The sequence below is a fragment of the Hylobates moloch genome, unplaced genomic scaffold (assembly GCF_009828535.3).
Source record: "Hylobates moloch isolate HMO894 unplaced genomic scaffold, HMol_V3 SCAFFOLD_9, whole genome shotgun sequence".
Classification (NCBI taxonomy): domain Eukaryota; kingdom Metazoa; phylum Chordata; class Mammalia; order Primates; family Hylobatidae; genus Hylobates; species Hylobates moloch.
This window is the reverse complement of record NW_026652284.1, coordinates 39,327,316-39,349,448: the sequence shown is the minus strand read 5'-3', so window position 1 is coordinate 39,349,448 and position 22,133 is coordinate 39,327,316. Positions and strand designations below refer to the sequence as shown.

The 22,133-nt window shown below is 40.3% G+C and overlaps 1 protein-coding gene across 6 annotated transcripts in view; it reads left to right on the top strand.

Moving 5' to 3' along the window:
- Positions 1–22,133, top strand: part of CHD7 (chromodomain helicase DNA binding protein 7) — a 183,615-nt gene that overhangs the window by 58,633 nt on the left and 102,849 nt on the right. For all 6 annotated transcript variants that reach the window (XM_032759699.2, XM_032759703.2, XM_032759704.2 and 3 more), the window contains one exon: positions 2,623–4,461. In XM_032759699.2, coding sequence (XP_032615590.1) covers positions 2,797–4,461 — 1,665 coding nt within the window. In that variant the 5' untranslated portion in view covers positions 2,623–2,796. The remainder of the gene's footprint in view (positions 1–2,622; positions 4,462–22,133) is intronic.

Here is a 22,133-nt window from a genome sequence, read left to right as displayed (position 1 = left end):
AATTAGATTAGCTCAAATCAGAAATATGAAATGCAGCTACCAGATGGATTCCTGGCATAGTTGCCAGCTGGGTCTTGAGGTCAGAAAAGGGGCAGGAAGGCGTTGGTGGCTGTCCCAGTGAGCGGTCACTAATGGCAGACTACAAAGCCAGTTTTTGAACTTCTTTGCCTGGACCTTACCTGAGCATGGTTGTAGTTGCGGTGAGCGACATGCTTAGTTGATACCATATAATGCTGGCGTTTTTCATGCGTCTGGGAGATGGACACTTAGTAGAAGGGTGTAGGGAACAGGAAGAGGAGCACAGCCAAGGGTCGGTATGGTTACTCTCAGGCAGGGCTGTTTTTTCCCTGCTCATGCGCATAGGCAACTTGTCCCTCTTCTGAATCTTAAGCTGATAAAAAGTAAGCACCAACTTCATCGCCACTTCTCCAGGCTTAATCTGGCTCTGTCTCTGCCTCTGGGCTCAGTGGGCTTGCAAGAGAAGGTCACCAGTGGGCTAAGCCATCCACTCCCTCTGGGCTCACTTTTACCTGGAGCTGGCCTGGAGTCCCATCCAGTCAGTAGCATTTCTTCCCATAACAGTTGGCGGACCCAGGACACATGTAGACGTTACTTTCCTTAAGCTAATTTGAAAGGTTATTTTGGTAAGTGGTTGGTCTGCATGGCTGGTTTAAGCTATTATCAAGTCCATTCCAGTATTTATTTCTTTGAAAGTTAGAATGAGCCTTGAATAAATGATGACTGACTGCTTAGCCTTCTTAGGAGTGTATTTAATTTAAGAATATTTGTTGCAACTGGAACTGGAGATGTCTACTTCTCTTTATTTTGGATTTTAAAATAGTTGCATAGTAAAGCAGCATGTTTTCAGTAAAATGGCTTTCATGCTCACCTTATTTTCACCCATCTGACCTCTGTATTTGGAGAAAGTAGATCAGAAAATTCATGGCAGTTAGCGGCAGAGTGAAGAGACCTTTGACTTTAGCTGACAGCTGTCACCTGAAAACTACAGACCTGGAGACCCTCTCAGGTGTTATGTCTGTAGTTCTGACAGTGAACAGGAATGTTATTTACATTTTCTGTAAGCAAAATTCTCCCCTTGTTAGGAATGTGTTAGAATATGGCAGGCAGAAACAAGAATTTTTATGTCTTACTGGTAAGTTCTCAGGAGTGTTGGTTAGCCCATTGTTCATTCCTATGCTCTTATGGAAGCATGTCAGTAGAATTTATGACTGAGCCTGTTTATATCGTCACTTTGGAAATTCTTCAACAAGATATTGTTTTTTCAAGTGGGCTAGTATCACACAATGCTTAATATGCTTATAAAAGAGAAAAAAATGAGTTAAATTCCAAAGATGTTTAAGATTTCAGTCATTTTCTCTATATGAATTAGTTCTTTATTAGGCCGTTGATTTAATTAGTGCTCAACAAAAACACTTTCTTGTTTAGATTTTCAAAGCATTCTTTAAATTAGTTATTTTAATCTGACACAGGATCTGTTAGGAAGAGTTTGAATAACATGCAGCATGTTACATAGTGTACATAGTGCGCTGGAAGCACATAGGGTGCGAACACAAGTGCCTGCCAACTTGTCTCCCTACCTGCTTAGATCCTGCCTTGTCCCCAAAAGACTTAAGGCAATGGTGAGGAGAGCATATTTTGAACTTTATTCTGTTAAAATAATTTTTAGTTTTGGAGAAAGTTGTGTTTCTAGTTATGAGAATAGTTAGTGTCTACAGAGTATCCACTCAACTAGTTTTCTCTGAGTGGTCACGTGGGATTCTGGTCCACCAGAGCCCAGCGTGCCTGCGGGTGAATAATGAGCCTGGTGATTGGGCTGCTGTGTGTCAGTGCAGACTGGGACCATGGTAGGCTCAGAGCCATGAGTGAAATTGGTCCTCTTGGACAATGAAAGCTTTTCTTTTAGTCTCTTTCTGAATCTTGTATATTTCTGCCATTAAACATAATGAAATTATGAATTTATTGTACTGTTCTCAAGGTTGCTTTTCAACATCATTATGAACACTTTCTTGTTAGATGCCTCTGTTGCAGTTACATAGTTTTATGTGGGCTGTAAATATCTAATTTGTATGAAATGACCGATTTTGGGGTTTGTATAATCCTCTAGTCAATTTAACTAAGTTGAGCTTTTCACAGCCCTTGGTGCTGCTGTTGCTCATCTGATTACACCAGGGGAATAAGGTTAAGGGCGGGCTGTTGGTAACCAGAGCATTTCCAGGGCTTTAGTTCAGCAGATGAGCTGCTTGGCTATATTCATACATCTGCTTGCCTGCTGTGGCAGCTGCTGCTGCTTCATGTTGTGTTCTTTTGTTCTGTTTCATCCAAGAATGGAATGCTAGGAAGTGTAGTGAATGGATTAATTTAAGGTTAAGGTTAGTGTTTTGCTTGCTTTCTAAGTAACTGATCATAATGATGCTTCTGGTAGAAGCTAATGAGTTTCTCTTAAAGTGAACTAAATTTATAAAATACAGCTCAGCGAGGGAGCTAGATTAGTATTGTTGATGGGGACCAAATTCAGATGTACAAAATACTGGCAGTTTTTATCATCGGATCCTAATTCTTTGTTTTCTTCCTTCTTCTCCCCCACCCCCAACTCCCTTCCAGGACCTATATCCAGACTTTGCCTGACACTGCAGGGTCCAAGAGAATTAAAGAAATATGGAATGACATGAAGAAGATTAGTTAAGGATTACAGGCTTTGAGGGCAAACACCTCAGTGAAGTAAAGCACAGGCAAGCTCCTGAGCTGTGGTTTGGAGGAGCCGTGTGTTGGAAGAAGATGGCAGATCCAGGAATGATGAGTCTTTTTGGCGAGGATGGGAATATTTTCAGTGAAGGTCTTGAAGGCCTCGGAGAATGTGGTTACCCGGAAAATCCAGTAAATCCTATGGGTCAGCAAATGCCAATAGACCAAGGCTTTGCCTCTTTACAGCCATCCCTTCATCATCCTTCAACTAATCAAAATCAAACAAAGCTGACACATTTTGATCACTATAATCAGTATGAACAACAAAAGATGCATCTGATGGATCAGCCGAACAGAATGATGAGCAACACCCCTGGGAACGGACTCGCGTCTCCGCACTCGCAGTATCACACCCCTCCCGTTCCTCAGGTGCCCCATGGTGGCAGTGGTGGCGGTCAGATGGGTGTCTACCCTGGCATGCAGAATGAGAGGCATGGGCAATCCTTTGTGGACAGCAGCTCCATGTGGGGCCCCAGGGCTGTTCAGGTACCAGACCAGATACGAGCCCCCTACCAGCAGCAGCAGCCACAGCCGCAGCCACCGCAGCCGGCTCCGTCGGGGCCCCCTGCACAGGGCCACCCTCAGCACATGCAGCAGATGGGCAGCTATATGGCACGTGGGGATTTTTCCATGCAGCAGCATGGTCAGCCACAGCAGAGGATGAGCCAGTTTTCCCAAGGCCAAGAGGGCCTCAATCAGGGAAATCCATTTATTGCCACCTCAGGACCTGGCCACTTGTCCCACGTGCCCCAGCAGAGTCCCAGCATGGCACCTTCCTTGCGTCACTCGGTGCAGCAGTTCCATCACCACCCCTCTACTGCTCTCCATGGAGAATCCGTTGCCCACAGTCCCAGATTCTCCCCGAATCCTCCCCAACAAGGGGCTGTTAGGCCACAAACCCTTAACTTTAGTTCTCGGAGCCAGACAGTCCCCTCTCCTACTATAAACAACTCAGGGCAGTATTCTCGATATCCTTACAGTAACCTAAATCAGGGATTAGTTAACAATACAGGGATGAATCAAAATTTAGGCCTTACAAATAATACTCCAATGAATCAGTCCGTACCAAGATACCCCAATGCTGTAGGATTCCCATCAAACAGTGGTCAAGGACTAATGCACCAGCAGCCCATCCAACCCAGTGGCTCACTTAACCAAATGAACACACAAACTATGCATCCTTCACAGCCTCAGGGAACTTATGCCTCTCCACCTCCCATGTCACCCATGAAAGCAATGAGTAATCCAGCAGGCACTCCTCCTCCACAAGTCAGGCCGGGAAGTGCTGGGATACCAATGGAAGTTGGCAGTTATCCAAATATGCCCCATCCTCAGCCATCTCACCAGCCCCCTGGTGCCATGGGAATCGGACAGAGGAATATGGGCCCCAGAAACATGCAGCAGTCTCGTCCATTTATAGGCATGTCCTCGGCACCAAGGGAGTTGACTGGGCACATGAGGCCAAATGGTTGTCCTGGTGTTGGCCTTGGAGACCCACAAGCAATCCAGGAACGACTGATACCTGGCCAACAACATCCTGGTCAACAGCCATCTTTTCAGCAGTTGCCAACCTGTCCTCCACTGCAGCCCCACCCAGGCTTGCACCACCAGTCTTCACCCCCACACCCTCATCACCAGCCTTGGGCACAGCTCCACCCATCACCCCAGAACACCTCGCAGAAAGTGCCTGTGCATCAGGTAAGGGGACACAGAGCCTGCCTCTGCATTGCAATGTGAAATTCAACATGGCTAACTTGTCTAATCGAATTTTTCTTTAAACTCTATGAAAAGCTTTTTCATTATGAATGCCTTCATTTTTATTTGTTATTGGCTTATGCATTTATTTTATTCAGGCATGAATCTCCCTGTCCCCGAGATTGTGCTAGATGTTAAGGATATGTAGATAACTAAGACTGGGTCCCTGCTGACAAGGAGCTGGGTCGCCGCTAGCAGGGAGATGGACAGAGGACTCAGAATGCTCACGAGACAAACGCTTTTGTTTCCTTCTCTGAATTCTTCTTTATTCTTTCTCTTTGTGTGTGTGTGTGTGTGTGTGTGTGTGTGTGTGTGTTTTAAAAGTACACTGACACTTGGTTTCTAGCAAAGATTTATGCGTGTGTGGTAGTCTCCTCCATCTCTTCTTTTATATTGTGATATTTTTCTTGGGAAGCTGCAAAACGTATACTTCTGTGATACTTATTTTACTAACTGTTGAATTTGTTAGTATGAGTTTTAATTGCAAACTGTAGAAAATCACAGTAAATGATAATTCACAGAAGATGTTTGGTCTCTAAAAGATTTGGATACCCAGCACTGAAGTAGGGAATCTTCTTTTTTTGTAAGCTGATATTTTTGTTATCATTCAGAATTTATAAAAGAACAGATTTAAGTTTTATGTTATCATATTCACAAAGACATCTTTTCATTATAAATTTTGTTGTTTATGCCCTAGGTCTGTGAATGATAAATTAATGCCTGTGTATACAGATTATTCTTAGTGCTATTCAAAAATATATACTGATTATCTACCAGAATGCAACTCTGTTTTGGGGGTGCACAGTAGCCGATTTTAGAGCTATAAAGCATAGTGCTTGTTTTGATGGACTTATTATCAATTTTGGGGAAATAAGACCTGCATGTGAAAATACAGAGGAGTGAGAGACCAGGCATGATTATGTGACAAATGTCCAGAGAGAGGAAATAACCTGTAGTTGAGGGTGCTTGGAATTTGGCTAGGCCTTACCCAGCGGGGGTGAACCCAGGTCAGCATTTCAGACTGGGGGATGGTTTGCTAAACAAGGGCACAAGAAGTCAAGCTTGCTGCAGGGAATAGGTTGGAAACTATCAGTCAGGGCCAGATTGTTGTGATCTTGGATTCCTTTTTAAGGAATTTGGACTTAAATGGGGAGGGAGCCAGTGATATTGATTAGACAGTCCACAGGACAGATGGGAGAAGCAGAAGATGAAGTGTGAACCTGTTTTCTAGGCCTTTGAGGACAGTTTGGACCAGAAGGGTTAAAGTGGGAGCAGAAGGGATTGAAGCAGTTTTGAAAGTAAAAGGGTTTGGTCAGTAAACAAAGCTACTCAGGGCATCTCAGAGCAGCATTTTTTTTTTTTTTTTAAGTGGTGATAATTGTCTTCTATGCTTTTTGTCAGTTCATTAAAAAAAAAAAAAAGAAAGAAAAGTATTTTAGGCCAGGCACGGTGGCTCATGCCTGCAATCCCAGCACTCTGGGAGGCCAAGGCAGGCAGATCATCTGAGGTCAGGAGTTCAATGCCAAACTGGCCAACATGGTGAAACCCCATCTCTATTAAAAAATACAAAAAATTAGCTGGGCATGGTGGTGCATGCCTGTAGTCTCACCTACTCGGGAGGCTGAGGCAGGAGAGTCACTTGAACCTGGGAGGTGGATGTTGCAGCGAGCTGAGATTGTGCCACTGCACTCCAGCTTGGGCAACAAAGCGAGACTCCATCTAAAAAAAAAAAAAAAAGTTATTTTTATTTTTATTTTAGATTCACGCAGGCATTTAATACAGAGGCTCTGAAGCTTCGTCCTAAGCTGGGCTGGGGGAGTGGAGGTCAGGAAGACTCCTGGGACCACAGGACAAGTAGTGGCTTCAGGGAAGCTGCCCTCAGCCGGTGGGCAGGGCAGCTTCCCTGAAGACCTTGGTGATCCTCATATAACCACCCTTGGTGATTCTTATGTAACCTCAGGGCAAACCACCTCTCCTCAAAGCGTACCAAAAGTACTGTCCCTGAGGCCAGCAGACCTGGGTGGCTTTTAGGACAGAAATGAATGTGACTTAGTTTTTAGAAATTATTATTATCTTATTCCCTGGAAAGTTTCTTACTAAGCAAGGGATATTTTAGAGCAGTGGTTTCTCAGACTTCTCATTCCCGCATCCTCTGTCTTCACCGGAGGGCGAGCACAGTTTGGAGACCCCCTGTGATTATAATCTGATCCCTGGATGAGAATTGTTGCTCTCCTCCAGCTTTCCTGGGTTTTAAGAGTACAGATGCCTCAATGGGCATTTCGGAGGACATGTGTGAGTCTGTGGCGTTTGAGTCCTTGACCAGTGGAGGCTCCATGCATGCTGTGTCCTGTGCTAGACTTCAGAAGAGCCCACATGCATTTCCTCCTTCTTTGAATGTGTCATTATAGGCAAACTCAGGACCTTTACAGGGATGTAAACTAGGACATTTGAGGTATTTTCATTCTAAGTACAATTATGTTTTCCATTTTGCTCATTGATTATTTGCTTTCTTCTTTCTGCTTAACTTTGCATCCTTTTCAGATTTTGAAACACTCAGTTTTGAACATAAGGCTAGGGAAGTGTGAAGTCTCAGGCACAGAACATAGACTTTAAAGTTAGAAAGGTATGTGGACCCCAGCTCTGTTGCTTATTAAGCTGGTGATCTTAGGCGAAGGATTTAACTTCCCTTTACCTCAGATTTTTCATTAGTTAAGCGGGAAAAATAGCACCCAGCACAAAGGGTGTTAGATTAAGTGGGCTTAACATATACCGAGTGCCTAGTATAATGTCCACTCCATGGTATATATGTTAATTCTCCTCTAATTTTAGCTTCTGATCTCCTGAAGTGCAAACCTTGCTACATAATTATGTCATTTCCCATGTAGATACAATGTAAAATTAACTTTATTTATTTATTATTTTTTGAGATGAAGTCTCACTCTGTTGCCAGGCTGGAGTCAGTGGCTCAGTCTTGGCTCACTGCAACCTCTGCCTCCCAGGTTCAAGCGATTCTCCTGCCTCAGCCTCCTGAGTAGCCGGGACTACAGGCGCGCACCACCATGCCTGGCTAATTTTTGTATTTTTAGTGGAAAAGGGGTTTCACCAAAATTAACTTTATTTTTAAGGATAGGTTAAATATTATGTAATACAGCCTTAGTTATGAAATAACTAAATTTGATTTGTGCAAATATTATCCCCCTTTTAGACTGTGTTGCCACATGTGAGGAGGATAATGATATGGGTAATTCCAAATATGATCCTATACCTTTAAAATCTCTCTGAATGATTGACATTCTACCCTAGGAAATATTTTTATTTAATTATGTTTTGCTTTAGAGCTACTAAAATTATTTTGCATTTTATATATGATGGAGTAGTGGCTCAATACTATACCAGGTATCAAGGAAGATACCAGATTAGGTTGAAATGTCCATTTAACTTGATAATAGAATTATCGCATTCGGGTAGACTTAACTCTTCTTGAGTTTTTCGCTTTTTAAAAATAGAAATTATGTTCTTTATGTGTTTCCTGGCTTCCGAATGGATATTTTCTAAATTATGGAACACATTTAAGTATCTTTAAAGATAAGTTTAACTTTATATTGAAAAGTCAACAAAGAAAATATTAGAACAAAAAAGGCCACAGTTCATCAGATCAAAATGTGAAAAATTACACATTTTGGTATATGGAAATTTCTTTAATGGGAGTGCTAGACTTTCGATTATTTGATAAGATTTATAGGGAAGGAAAAACCCTACCTTATATTTCTTTTTCAATAGCTAATTAGAACAGTTTTTCTCAAACCTTTTTATCTCAGACCTCTACACATTCTTAAAAATTACTGGGGACTCCAAAGAGTGTGTGTTAGCTATGTGAGTTATATGTATTGATATTTACTGTCTCAGAAAGTTTTAAGTTTTTTATTATTTACTTATGTATTTATGTCTTTATTTTTGAGACGGAGTCTTACTCTTTCGCCCAGGCTAGAGGGCAGCGGCACGTTCTTGGCTCACGGCAACCTCCTCCTCCCAGGTTCAAGCAATTCTCCTGCTCAGCCTCCCTAGTAGTTGGGATTACAGGCACCTGCCACCACGCCCAGCTATTTTTTTTTGTATTTGTAGTAGAGATGGGGTTTCACCATGTTGGCCAGGCTGGTCTTGAACTTCTGACCTCAGATGATCCACCCGCTGTGGCCTCCCAAAGTGCTGGGATTACAGGCATGAGCCACCCTGCCCGGCTAAAATATTGATGAAAGTTTAAAATATTGATTTGTTAATTATTTAAAAATAATAAACCATTGTGTGTTAACATGCATAATACTTTTTAAATGAAAGATAACTTTTTAAAAAATGAAAGATAACTTTTTGCAAGACAAAAAATTAGTGGCATTGTTTTATATTTATCAAATATTGATTCTCACATCTGCTTCTGACTGTAGTCTGTGTGCTAGTCATAAGCCTCTGGAAAAGTTTGCTGCTCATTTGGAGAAAATGAGGATGAAAAAGCAAATAACATCTCAGGATCATGTAGAAATAGTTCTGGTCTCACAGACCCTACAGAAACCCTGGCCCACAATTTTAGAACCACTGGTATGAAGCAAAGAGTACAGGCTTTGGAGTCGATGAGTTTTTGAATAGAAGCACCACTGCTTAACGTCACCACCTGACGTTAGTAAGAGTGTCAGGACCTCATTTCATTATCTCTGAAGTGAGGGATCATATGCCTTCCTGGTTAGAGGCTCAGTGAGATTAGTAGTAATGTCTTTTAAGTGCTTAACAGTGGGGACTCAAAAACGATATATCTAGCAAGTGTTCAGAATTGCCAGTTGCAAAGCTTTAAGAAGAATCTTACATATTTCAATGTCAAACATTTTCATAGTTGTTTGACTTTACGTCCTTGGTTTTAGTGAACACATATCAAATGCTGAGGCTTCCTATGTGCTTTTCTTTGAGGGAGGGAGAACAATCTTGCTGTGTGAGCAGGAAGATGCAGGCAAGAATATGCCATGAAAAGCACACTGTAGAGATCAGCGCTGATCTTTAGGATCATTCTTATAGTGGGAGAGGTGGGGGTCTGGGAGGGCTTTCTGGGGGCAGTGATGTCTTTGCCGAGATGTGAAAGATCAGTCTAAGTTGAGAGAAGGATGGATAAAGGAGGGAAAAGGGTTTAAGATTTAGGAAATAATGAGTGCAAAGATCAGAAAGCCCTTTGGGCCTTGAGTGTCCCTAGTATTGCTGGAATGTAGGTCTGGGGCTTAGTGGACAGAAAGCTGCATGGTCCCGGGCCCATGGCACTGGAGGGCACTAGGAGGTGTTTTCAGCATGGACACAGCACCATGGGGTTCTTTGCAGCACCCAGGAGTATGAAGAGAGTGGAGAGGGGGTGGAATAAAAAATGAAAGGTTTATCAGTACACTGTGAACATGGATGAGAACAATCTACAAGGAAGGCACAGAGTAACATTTTGTTCATTTGAAGAGCTTATCTAAAGAAAGACTGGTTAAGTGGATTGTCCTTAAGGTTACAGGCAAGTCCCTGAGTTTCTGGATAGAATTTACACTGCACAGTCCATAGACATGTCCCAGATCATGGATTATGCTCCTAAATGGAAAGTTCTAGTTGAATTTTTAGGATCTGCAACAAGGTGTCCTTAAAATAAGTTTATTTTGGATACATTTGTACCTTTTTCATTAATTTGGTCCTGAAATACATTCTTCATGAAACAGAAGTAGAAAAAAATTTTAAAGGCTACTAAGATTGAAGTGATAGGTAATAATTTCCCATCTCCTCATTTTCCCTTGAGATTAAAAAAAACCTGGAAGAATCAGTGGTACAATTTTTTTTTTTTTTAAATAATAGCCTTTCTGGGAAAACCTTTTATTGGTAAATCTCAAGTAGCATCAATCTTATACTGAGATTCTTTAAGTTTACCCAGTAAATAAAGAATTACAAGGCCGGGCGTGGTGGCTCACACCTGTAATCCCAGCACTTTGGGAGGTAGAGGTGGGCGGATCACAAGATCAGGAGTTCGAGACTAGTCTGGCCAGCATAGTGAAACCCCGTCTCTACTAAAGATACAAAAATTAGCCGGGCGTGGTGGTGCATGTCTGAAATCCCAGCTACTCGGGAGGCTGAGGCAGGAGAATCGCTTGAACCCATAAGGTGGAGGTTGTGGTGAGCCAAGATCGCACCACTGCACTCCAGCCTGGGCAACAGAGCAAGACTCTGCCTCAAAAAAAAAAAGACAGACATGGGCAGAGTAATTGGCAACTAAGTAAATTTATGGAAAAAGTGGCTATGTTTCTTAAGGATCATGTATGCAGGTTGTAATCAGAAATAGACAAAAATACCTTTTCAATGGAGAGCAGATGTATCTTGTCAATACTACCTTTCTCACTTCTAAAGATGTCTGGGAAAGATGAGAAAACAAAATGTCTCTAAAAAAAAAATCAGCTTTTACCTAAGTGATATTCAGGGGCTTTTGCAAGTGTATGCACCTTCAGAAAACAGGCACCCAGGCTGGACCTCATTGGAGCAGGTTGCCCTCTCTGGTGCTCACAGAGGGAAGGCAAAAGAAATCACTGCTTTCTCACTTGCTATGGCCCACTGCTAGTTCTTCATGACATCTTTAGTTAAAGCAAACCATCCAGCCTTTACTGGTCTCTCTTTCCTGGGCCATAGGTTGCTCTCAACAGCCTGTTGTTTCTCACGAAGATTCCTAAAGTATTTCTTTTGACTACTTCAATTTGTATATACTACAGCTTATTGAGTAACCTGTCTGCGTTTTTCCTCAACATCCAACAAGCTGGTTTATCCCAGAGGTCAGAATTATACCAAGTGTCGAGTTAAAGCACAGGGAAAAATCTACTCCATCTGTCCTTTCACCCCATAGTCTGAAAGCATGAATGGCTGATAGCCTTGCCCCTTAGATGGCTTTTATTTTGTAAAAGAGTATTGTTTTATGTGACATCAAAATTTTTGTAGGTGATAAGAATTTAGTTTGTTAGTTTACCTTTGAAGCCTGGATATTAGGCCTCTGCTAGGTGTCCCAAGTAGCCAACTGATATTCTTAAAAGAAGCCACTTTTGGTGCTGCATTTTCATCTTGGTGTCTTAGGTACTTTCATGAAAGGCAGTACCACATGAAAGAAATACTTATTTAATGCCTGTTATGTGCCAAGGACCGTGTTAAGGAGAGATTGCTGGTATGGTGGAAGGCAGGGAGGAGACAGCAGCCTCCACCGAGGTGGAAAGGGAATTTTGTTATTTAAGTATAACATTCTGGCTGTCCTATCTTTGTGTACTTACTATGTTCTAGACCAGAACTGTCCAGTTATGTGATGGGAGCTACAAATACAACGCATTTATGTTGATACAGATTTTCTGGTAACCACATTTTACCATTAAAGAAACTGGTAAAACTAATTTTAGTAATACATTTAATTAAACCAACATATCCAAGACATTTCAACATGGAATCAGTATAAAAAATTGCTTGTGAGATATTTTACACAAGAATTTAAAACCTGATATGTATTTTACACGGATTGCGTGAGCTGCATCTCAGTTGCTCAGTGACCACACATGGCTGGTGGCTGCATATTAAACAGCACAGGCTAGACTCTTTCCCTATCAGTTGCTGCAAATTCTTTTTAAAAACAAGTCAGAGTATAAATAATTTTATTCACATGTAAATAAATGTAAAATTGTTAGTCTAATTATGACAGTCATCCTCCAAGACAGGTGTTACCCACCTTTGCTGTAAGGTTAAGGAAGTAGTAGCGGTGTTTTTAGGTATCATGAATAAATGCAGTACTGGGGGGTGTGCCTGTGTTAGGGATATTAGTATCAATTCTTGACAAGATACATTATTGAAGTTTGATTTCATTTGTTTGAGTTTCAAAGAAGGCTACCTAACACAGGTGTTTGTCCTGTGGGAAAAAATAGTGTGTTTCTCTGAAAGGTGGATTACAGACATTTTCAAGATTTTAGTTTTGAGTGGTGTTGGGATGCTTTTGGTAGTTACTCCTCACCTCTGTCCCCTGGCTTTTTGCCTCTCTATCTCTAATAGAATTGCTTGTTTCTTCATGAAATTGACTCTCCAGGATAAGGGAAAAAGCCTTCATTTTTATTAATATGCATGATCCCCCCTCCCCATTTCTTTCACTTTTTTCTTCTGTGCTGCTTTTTTCTTCCCTGTTATAATAATTTTTCAGAAAGGCAGTCTCTGGTACAGCAGAGCAATAGTTGGCTGAGGAAGAAGAATTGGGAAGTGGGTTAGGGGGACAATTAAGGGAACAGCATTGTGAGAACTAATCTGGAGAATTTACCCTAGCCTTGACATCTTAATGTTATTTTCCATTCTCTGTAGTTACAGCTGTAAATCCATAGATAATCCTTAAGTAGCCATGCAGAGATGGCCCTGGTATTTCCTTTGTTGCTGAATGCAGCTCTTGTATCAGTGAAGAAAGTCAGTAGCAAACTTGTACTTGTCCTTTTGCCTTGTAAAACTTTAGTAGTTTATGGTGTGTCACCAGGAGTGAGGTTTTATTTTGTTTTTCCTTCACTTAGTGTAAAAAATGGAGGAGAACCTTCAAGGGCTAGGACATGATAGCAGGAGTGGTAGTGATGGAGAACTTGAAGTTAGCAAAATGCCAAGAAATTGACAGCGTTGCATTTAAAAAAGTCAACATAGATACAGGACTACCCACATCACCTTGCTTGTTTTTTATCCTGGACAATTTCCAGGACGATGGGAGTGATGGCCAGGGAAGGCTGCAAGGCATTTCCTTAGCTCTTATTTTAAAGATTGGATCAAAAACATGCCTTTTTGATGCTCTTTAATATTAATGAAGGCTATAATATTTCTGATATTCTTTAAAGTGTATTTGTCCTGTTTTCCTCTACTGCTTTCTGTGTTTAGTTCTAAATCATTCTGTACCATAGGTTTCGGGAGTCCTAGACGTTAACCTTAACTGTGTTAACTGTGTAACTTGGCTCACTGTGTGAAAGCAAAAAAACAATTGTTTTCGGGTGTAAGCAAGTGTTATTAATCTTAAGAGTCTTTTTGTTTGTTTTGGCCATGAGTATAAAGCATTGGAGAATATTGAGGAGGTGCAAGCAGTGGTGCTGGGAAACTGTGTGGAGAGTTTTTCGAATGGCAAGTGTTCTAGCTTAACTTGTGCCTTTCCTGTCTAATCTATTCATAGACTGGCTGAAACAGGTTTGCAATATTAGCATAGGAATTCCACTCTCACCCATTTGGTGGGCTATGAAGTGTTCTGGCCTCTTGCCAGCGGCTGCTCAGTTTAGGGGGCTGGGAGGTTGCAGGGTGCATATCCTTTCTTGTGAACAGGCAAAGAACTTTAGATCATTCTTTTTCTGAAACCTTTTTGTTTTTTGAAGGTATGTATCTAAATGTGCTCTTTAATGGAAGGGGAGGGTATAGACTTAAAATTCTTATTGAATATAGAAATACTTGAAATTAAAGTTTAATTTTTAGATCATGTTTCTTGATGGACTCTTGTAACTTGAACATTTTCTTCCATTAAAAAACAATAATAGAAAATTGTGGGATTTTTGCAAGTTGTGATGTGTTTGTTTTCACTGTTATTTTTAAAAACAAGTCTAGCATGAAGAGATACCAACTTTAACCACTTTGGAGCGTGCTAGAAATAAACTGTGGGGAATTAACTTGGAGAATTTACCTTGATCTTGACATCTTAATGTTACTCTCCATTCTCTGGAGTTACAGCTGTAAATCTGTAGATAATATCTAAGTAACCACAGGGAGAAATGGAACTGGGGCAATAAATAAGTAGAATATGTTGACTTTGCTTTAAATTGGCCCATTACTAAGTTAACTCCATTTTTGGCTGCTCAAATATGTCAGAGACATTTCCATGAATGAGAGCTATTGAAATGCATGAAGGCATACCTTGGATTAAAGGAGATAAGTCAGAGTTTTTTTAGGGAAAGTGTTTTATTTAAGTAAGTTGCTAAGTAGTATTTCATTTTTGTCATCGATTTCTCTGAATGTTTTTTTCTGTTTACTTTAAATATATTTATCCGGACAGTGGGACATGTCAAGGGAGTAGTCATCTTCATACTGGAATAAGGTGCTGTGGGAACCCCTGTGCTAAGTGTCCTGCCTAAGCTGACCTCTGATGCAACAACGTGTCTTTCTTATTGAAAACCATGGTAGAAGACTTAGATCAAAGAAGGAAATAATTCAGTCTAATTTTAGAAAACATGTTTCCTTAGATGTGAGCTTAAGGCTTGCAGTTTTACTTTTTGCAAGAAAGTTCAAAACCAATATTCACACATAAATAAGGTCTCTAAGCTAGGGTATCATTGATGAAGAAAACAATAAAACAACAACAGTAAGAGACTAGTCATTCATAGAATAAAAATGAGCCCAATAATAAGATCAGTTTTTTGTTTTGTTTTCTTTTGAGATGGAGTCTTGCTCTGTCGCCCAGGAGATGGAGTTTGCAGTGGCGCGATCTTGGCTCACTGCAGACTCCATCTCCTGGGCTCAAGTGATCCTCCCACCTCATCCTCCAGAGTACCTGGGACTACAGGCGCCCACCACCACACCTGGCTGATTTTTGTATTTTTAGTAGAGACGGGGTTTCACCATGTTGGCCAGGCTGGTCTCGAACTCCTGACCTCAGGTGATCCACCTGCCTCAGCCTCCCAAAGTGCTGGGTTTACAGGTGTGAGCCACCGCGCCCTGCTGCAAATCATTAAGTCAGTTTTAATAAGCTCCCCACATCAAAGAGCCACGTTAGATGCTAGAGTGGTATTTCATACTGAATATAAATTTAATTCCAAAGTAAGTAAATGCAAAGAGACAAGTGTCAGTTTATTTTTTTCATTTAATGTTTTCTCTGTCATTTTTTAAGCCTCTCACCCCTCCACTATTCTGTGTAGTGGTCACACACTAGGTGGAGCTGCCAGGACTCTGCCACTCACTGCTAGCACAGGTTGCTGGACAGGCAGGAGCACAGAGTTGTGAAGACCACAGGCTTCATATACACTGAGAACTCCATTTAAATGTGGCTCTTCCATTTTTTTCTTAAGTCATCTTAAATACATACTTAACTTCCCTAAACCTCAGTTTCTTGATACAGTGATTGTACTGATTACACAGAATTATGAGAATTAAATGAGATAATGACTGTAAAGTTTTTAGCACAGCATGTGGCATGTGGTATATGCCCAATAAATGTTAAATATTTTTTATTATAACTACTGTTGTAGTGATTATCAAAATGAGCTTTTGGAATTCTTTCTTTTTTTCACTTTCTACTCCTTCACTGTGAAGTAGACTGACTTTCCCTTATTTTGGAAAACAGGACATCATCTATCAGTGCCTTAAAAATCAACTTACTAGATTCTCCATAAGGCAGACAAAAATTCATAATGTTTTGTAGGGGGGAGCAAAAATTACCATCACACTACTGTATTTATTTTCAGTTGAATCTCTAGGAAATATTACTGTACACAAAATACTAGCTGCTTTCTAAGTGTTTCTTTCTAACTTCAACCAAGGTGAAAACCATCACTTAGTTTTCAGAAACTTCAAATGGCAGGTTAAGTTGACGTCCTGTTTCATATTGCTAGGGTTGGTCGCTGGTATTCCCTCTAGCATGCAAGAAGTTCACCCACTGACCTATAATATATGTAGGTCTACATAGAGAAAGTTCAGTAGTACTAAGTCTTTGTTAAATATAAATATAAACTTACAAGTACCTTAAATCCAGTGATCCACTTCACCCCCTTGTTGTTACTAGCATCTTACCATGTTTTCCTGGTGTGCTCTCCAAAACCCTGAGATGATATTCTACTTTAGTGGATGGTTCCTGTTGACTGGCACTGAAGGCCCTGTTGTGAACTCAGTTGATTTATGAAGGCTGTCCCACTTAAGATTTTTATAATGCTTCTTTATCCTAATCTATTTTTTTTCTTAAGAAGTAACTTGATATGTTTTAAAGTGTGGAAGACACAAAAGAAAATTGAAAGGATGGCTGCAGTGTAATTTAGTAGCTAAATTTAAAAAAAATAAGAAGACAGTTCACATTTTTTCAAATAAGTAAGGATGGTTTACATTTTTAGAGACAGTTTTTATCCATAAAAACCATTTATGGGCAACACTGTAACACCATTGCCATTTTTTTTTTTTTTTAGAATTTACTGTTTAGAGCGAGAAGAGACTTGCGTAAGAATTGAGCTTGGAGCCAGGTTTTCTCTGCAAGAAAGAGTGGTTATGTCTTTGCTCAAATTTAAATATAGGGAGAGGACCCTTTTGTTTACTATCTTCAAACTTTATACACTATAGTTTTTAAATTTTTTAACAATATTTTAATGTATTTTTAAATAAATATTGGTAAAATGAGATTGAAAAAAGTAAACAGAAAACCTATTTATCTAATGTCCATCAGTTGTAATATGTTTACTAAATATTGTGTATATTGTTTATATGTATTTTATTGAATTGTAATCTATATACAATCTGTGTATTAAATGAAATGTTTCCTGAGTTTTATACTATAGAGTGGTTGCAATCCAGGCTATCATATATGTTCAGTGAACTCAAGGTTTAAGGAAAGAAAACCCTTTTAAATATAACTGTGTACTGAAATTTATCAGAAAGTATCTAGGCTTTTCCAAGTTATTTTTTAAAGAAGGTTTGCCGTGTACTTCGATATCATGCTAATAATGAGTCTTTGTAGAAAATGTATAACCTAGTACTGTCCGTGATCTTTCTGTCATGATGAAAATGTTCTATATTTGCTCAGTCCAATATGGTAGCCACTAGCCACAAATGGTTACTGTACCCTTGAAATGGGGCTAGTGAGGCTGAGGAACTGAAATTTTAATTTTATTTGATTTTAATTTAAATAGCCATGAGGCTAGTGACTTTCATATAGGACCACTGAAGTATAACCACACAAGCCAAATTATTTCAAGTATCAGAAAATAAGATGTAGAGCACAATTAAAAATAGAAAGGAGAGTTTTTTGTTGCATATGTAGCCAGTGTAAGCTTTGTGTTTCCACTTTTATTCTCTCTCACCTCTTACTAGGTGGCCCTGAAACCATGGGTATCTCATGTCTTTGGCCTTGTGATGTAGTGATAGGATATAGTCATCTATACGTGGTAAATGCTGACATAAGTCACTTCATTATTTTTTGGAATAAATTTTTGCTGGATATCAGCCAATTGTTAAACACAGCATATTGTTTTAACTAATGCAAGTATAGCATCTTGTTTTATGGTATAAGTGATATTTTAGAAAGTTGTTAATCCCAAAAAAGTCCCTGTCACAAATGCTTCATGTAAAATATTTAAGGCCAGGCTTGGTGGTGTACACCTGTAGCCCAGCTATCCGGGGGCTGAGGCAGGAGGATTGCTTGAGCCCAGGAGTTTGAGGAGGTTACAGTGTGCCATAATTGCACCTGTGAGTAGCCACTGCACTCCAGCCTGGGCAACATAGTGAGACTGTCTCTTTTAAACACACACACACACACACGTGCGCACACACACACACACATTTAAAATGGATGGGGTGGATGCATTGCATATCTTAGATAATATCCACTAGATTTTTGGTTTATTAATTAGGTCATGGGTAGGACCTTGATAGAAAATAATTTGTCAAATCCTTTAGGTCATCAAGTCTAAGCAAATATATTAAATGCCATTTGAAGTGCTCACTTTAAAATGCTTAATTTTATGTTACATGAATCTCAACTTGATTTTTAAAAAGGGTCTACAGTACTAATTTGATATCTTATTGCTGTAGAGAAGAGCTCCATTCTTTGAAAACTAGAAAAGAGAAAACCAGAAAAACCATCGTAGGATGAATATTCTATATTGAGTCTCTAACATTTGTCCTCACCTGGATGGAAATTTCCCACATTCTGCTGGGATTGGGGCCTTAAAAAATGACTGTAGGAAATCCAGCCCTTTATTAAATCAAGATTCCAGAGAGCTCTGTCCAGTGGAATTTTCTGGGATGATAGAAGTCTTCTTTTTGGTGTCCGGTATGGTAGCCTGTAGGCACTTGTGGTTAGGAGGCACTTGAAATGGGGCTAGTATGACAGAGGAACTGAATTTTAAATTCTATTTAATTTTAACCAACTTAAACAGCCATATTTGGCTACTGACTACTATTGGACAGTGCAATTCTAGAATCATAATTGGTAGAGAAGTAGTCTTCAAACTTTTTTGTCTCCAAAGAGAATTTTTTAAAAAATTTTTTGTATACTTTTTTTTTTTTTTTGAGGTGGTCTCACTCCGTCGCCCAGGCTGGAGTGCAGTGGCATGATCTCGGCTCACTGCGTCCTCTACCTCCCCGTCTCAAGCAGTCCTCCTACCTCAGCCTCCTTAGTAGTTGGGACTACCCACCTGACTAATTTTTTTTGTATGTTTTGTGGAGATGGGGTTTCACCATGTTGCCCAGGCTGGTCTCAAACTCCTGAGCTCAACTGATCCGCACCCCTTGGCCTTCCTAAGTGCTGGGATTACAGGGGTGAGCCACTGCACCCAGTCTACAATATTTTTTTAAAATCACATTTGTTGATATTACCACTGACTTTTCAGAATTTTTTAAAAAATTCTCTTTTTCAGTTTGAATACATGCATTAAAATGTGTTTGTCTTCATGACAATTATCTCACTAAACAGGCATTTGTCACCTGGATGAGATGAAGGACTGCCCTCTTGGTATTTATTAACTCTCTGCTTTGCTGCCAAGTGACTCTTCCTAAAGAGGTTGGTGTCCCAGAGGTGTTTATACTCCAGGGCAACACACTGTAATAATATTTGGGATGAGTGAAAGCCATTTTGATAAAGAGAAGTGATTGTAAAAAGGAAGGTGTAAAGGGGGACTTTTTAGAGAATACCAAAGATGACAGTGTTAGTTCTGATAGAATGTATTTTGAGCCATTCTGGTTTGACACTTAGATACCAGAACTATTCTAGATAATAAAATGAGGCATGATTAGTATAAGAAAGAACACTTAACCTTGCTGCTACTGAGGCAGGTGGGGGCATTCATCCAGATTATTTAATACATGAGACAAATATGTTCAGGTAACTGCTTGTCTGTTTACAATTGTTTTATTTAAAGTAATAGTTCTCAAATGTTTTGGTTTTGGAATCCTGATGCTCTTAAATATTGAGAACCCCAAAGAGCTTTTATTTATTCTGGTTTTATCTGTTGTTATTTACCATACCAGAAATGAAAACTAGGAAATTTAAAAAATACATTTATTCATTTAAAAATAATAATAACCCCCTTATTGGTTCATTGAATTATGCCAATCTTCTGATTTTTGTATACTTTTTTTTTTTTTTGAGGTGGTCTCACTCCATCGCCCAGGCTGGAGTGCAGTGGCATGATCTCGGCTCACTGCGTCCTCTACCTCCCCGTCTCAAGCAGTCCTCCTACCTCAGCCTCCTTAGTAGTTGGGACTACCCACCTGACTAATTTTTTTGTATGTTTTGTGGAGATGGGGTTTCACCATGTTGCCCAGGCTGGTCTCAAACTCCTGAGCTCAACTGATCCACACCCCTTGGCCTTCCTAAGTGCTGGGATTACAGGGGTGAGCCACTGCGCCCAGTCTACAATATTTTTTTAAAATCACATTTGTTGATGTTACCACTGACTTCTCAGAAAAGTCTTTAAAGATTGAGAAGTTGTTTCAACATGTAATATTTAAGCATTTCAACAAATCATATTTAATAGAGAAATACTGATGAGATATTTTACATTGTTTTTGTACTAAGTCTTTGAGATCTGGTGCTTTTGTACTTACAGCACATCTCAGTTTGGATTGGCCACATTCCAGGTACTCAGTAGCCACACATGGCTGGTGGCTGCCACGTCAGACAGCATGGCTTGGTAGAAGACAGTTGAGAGGTAATGGGTTTTGAATTAAGACAGTGGCAGTGTGGGTGGGGAGCGGTCAGGGGGGTAGAACTTTACAGGACGACTGCCATGTCTCTTGCTTACTAGATGAGTGGTGACCTCCCAGTTGATGGAAGAATTAGGAAAACAACATAAGTTGTGTTTTTTTTTTAATATTGTTCAGGGATAAAGGGGCAGGAAGTAAGATGAGTTAAGTTTTAGAGTTTGAGATTTAATTGGGACATTGGACCTTGTGGATATGGAGCTTAGTAGAGAGTTTATGATCTTGAGGCCTGGGAAGAGGAGCAGAAGCTCTTTAAGCCCAGCATAAGACTCCCTGGCCTGTCCCTTCCCCTCCTGAGCTGAGCCCACCACTCACTTGGACATCCTGTCACTGCTCCCATCCTTTCTCTGGCTTGAGGGCTGTCTTCTTGGGCTTCAGTGGAAGATAGATAATCACCTCCCACCCCCACCAGTCAGTGGGCTGTGGTCAGAGAGCAAAAGAGAAGCATGCATGGGTCTGACTTCACAAACATGCCTTAACCTTCATCTGAAGTGACTGAAATATTTCTTTCTTTCTTTTTTTTTTTTTTTCTTTTTGAGACAGTCTCGTTCTGTCGTCCAGGCTGGAGTGCAGTGGCGCAATCTTGGCTCACTGCAAGCTCCGCCTCCCAGGTTCACGCCATTCTCCCGCCTCAGCCTCCCAAGTAGCTGGGACTACAGGTGCCCACCACCACGTCTGGATAATTTTTTTTTTTTGTATTTTTAGTAGAGATGGGGTTCACCGTGTTAGCCAGGATTGTCTCGATCTCCTGACCTCATGATCTGCCCGCCTCGGCCTCCCAAAGTGCTGGGATTACAGGCGTGAGCCACTGCGCCTGGCCTGACAGAAATATTTCACAGTTCATGAGCCATTCAGATTTTAAAGTTTATTTAAAAATTATGTACAATGAAATCACAAGCCATTTTGGATTAAAAAGAAGCAAGATTGAGGTAGTTCAACTGCTGCTGGAAAATGTCTGTACCTTTTTATTTTTGATATCAAATTCTGAGAACTTTTTCTGGGTCTCTTTCTAGCAGTACTTTTGTTTGGCCGTGTCTCTATGGGAATGAGATGAGGGATTGCAATTAGTTCATGGCAGAAAGGGAATATTTGTTGCTTGTCGACTCTTATTTAGAATATTCAAAGATGAGGGAAGAAGCTCATCCATCTATTCAGCCATTCATTCATTCATTCATTCACTAGTCAACATTGTTGTGCATTTACAATGTGCTGGATGCTATGTGAGGTCCTGAAGGTATAGAAATAAGCTGTTCTCTCCTTTAAAAATCCCAGTTACCATGTAGTGATATAACTGTAACAAAGAGATAAATGCAGACTTGCATGGGAGAAGAAATGCAGGGCCAGGAAGGAAGGTGAAGCTTGAGCCAGGTGAAAGGGATGATGAAGGAGAAACTTATGCAGACATAGTACAGAACATGTAGCTTTCAGAGAACAGCGAATGTTGCAATATTGCCTTGGAACAGTCTTCAGAATGTGCTTTCATTTATGTGTGCATTTGTTAGTTCTACAAAAAGTTCAAGGCACTGTGTTGAGCACTCTGGAGGTGCAGCTGCTTTAAGGTGTAAATGCACGAGGCAGCATGAGTGCCCTTTTCAAGAGCAGAGAGCACGTGAGCAGCTGCAGTACCCAGACTG